At 43.6% G+C, this 1,701-nt stretch overlaps 1 protein-coding gene across 1 annotated transcript; it reads left to right on the forward strand.

Moving 5' to 3' along the window:
* Positions 1–6: 6 nt before the first annotated feature.
* LOC103461519 (collagenase 3-like) lies at positions 7–1,697 on the forward strand (the record flags this gene model as incomplete). The annotated part of the gene is made up of 7 exons (XM_008403800.1): positions 7–276; positions 368–516; positions 617–745; positions 836–997; positions 1,109–1,232; positions 1,343–1,476; positions 1,570–1,697. Coding segments are annotated over exons 1-7 (990 nt in total), but the record flags the coding sequence as incomplete, so codon positions are not given.
* Between the last annotated feature and the right edge of the window lie 4 nt (positions 1,698–1,701).

A 1,701-nucleotide genomic window follows, 5' to 3' on the forward strand; every position in this document is an offset into this window, starting at 1 on the left:
AAGCCTCTCTGTTCTTTCTCTCCACCAGAACTACCTGAAGAGATTTTTCAACCTGACAGAGGAAAGAGGTCCATCGTTCAGAAGTGGCATCAGCTCAGTGTCTAAGAAGCTGATGGAGATGCAAAAATTCTTTGGCCTTCACATCACAGGGAACCTGGATGCCGACACCTTGGCCATGATGAAGAAGCCACGCTGTGGAGTCCCAGACGTAGATGTTGCTCAATTCTCCACTTTTGGAAACAATCTGAAATGGAACAAGAATGAACTCACATACAGGTGGGAGATCTCAGAAGATCACATGTTCAGTGATGTGTACTATCACAGATGTTGTATKTGGTTYAATGWGGAACATTYTTTATGTCTTCAGGATAGAGAACTACACACCAGACATGCCTGCAGCAGAGGTAGATGAATCCATTGAGAAAGCTCTTCAGGTTTGGGCCAGAGTTACTCCACTCAGATTCACAAGGATTTACAGTGGCATAGCAGACATCATGATCTCCTTTGGTCGTGGTGGTGAGTATCAAACTCTTTTTCCAATTACTGTATTAGAAGTTCTTGAAAAAGTTTTTTCTTAGATTGTTTCAATCTTAATGAAAGATGTTTTTTCTAACAGCACATGGTGATTTTTACCCTTTTGATGGACCTGACGGTACTCTTGCCCATGCTTTCGCTCCTTCTCCTGGCATCGGAGGAGACGCCCACTTTGACGAAGATGAGACCTTCACTTTCCGCTCCAACACAGGTAAGTTTGTTCTTTATACTTTATACTCTTTCAGCTCTTCCAACGCCTGATTGGTTCAACAAGAGGTGTAACTCATCCTCCGTTTCCTAGGCTACGTCCTCTTCCTGGTTGCAGCYCATGAGTTCGGCCACTCTTTGGGTTTGTCCCACTCCAACGACCCTGGTGCTCTCATGGCCCCTGTGTACTCGTACCGAAACCCAGACACGTTTGTTCTGCCGCCAGATGATGTCAAAGGCATTCAGTCACTGTATGGTTAGTATCATAAAAACCATGTTTGAACAAACTACCTTAGACTAAACTTCTTTCAGAACCTCTCCATTATTGATTTCTGATATCTAATGCAATATGCCATCTATTTTTCAGGCAAAAATGAGGATCCAATTCCTCCTGGACCAACTGCTCCCCCCACTCCTGATGTCTGTGATTCCTCCCTGGTCTTGGATGCTGTTGCCACGCTAAGAGGAGAGATGTTGTTCTTCAAGAACGGGTATGGTAGAAGCTTAAGTTTCCATTAATTTGAAGCTGGAGTCAATGATTTACTTTGCAAAAAAACTGCTCCAAGATGTGCCTAATGTTTGTCCATGTGTTTCTTTCCAGATTCTTCTGGCGTATTTACCCCCAGAGTTACACCCCTCTGCAAATTCTCATAACAAACTTTTGGCCCAACGCCCCTGACAGTGTTGATGCTGCTTATGAGAGTCAGCAGTCAGACAGAGTCTTTCTCTTTAAAGGTATTTGATTTCTGTCTTTGTTGACTGGTGGAATTTTTATAGTTTACCCAAAAGCCTTAACAAAAATTACTACTTCAAACTTTTTCTTGACAGGTCGTGAAGTTTGGGCTTTCAGTGGCTATGATCTGGTACGGGATTATCCCAAATCGATTTCCAGCTTTGGTTTGCCCAAGGACATCAAGAAAGTTGATGCGGCCCTCAATGACCCAGAGACTGGCAAGACTC

The sequence above is a fragment of the Poecilia reticulata genome, unplaced genomic scaffold (genome assembly GCF_000633615.1).
Source record: "Poecilia reticulata strain Guanapo unplaced genomic scaffold, Guppy_female_1.0+MT scaffold_2010, whole genome shotgun sequence".
Classification (NCBI taxonomy): domain Eukaryota; kingdom Metazoa; phylum Chordata; class Actinopteri; order Cyprinodontiformes; family Poeciliidae; genus Poecilia; species Poecilia reticulata.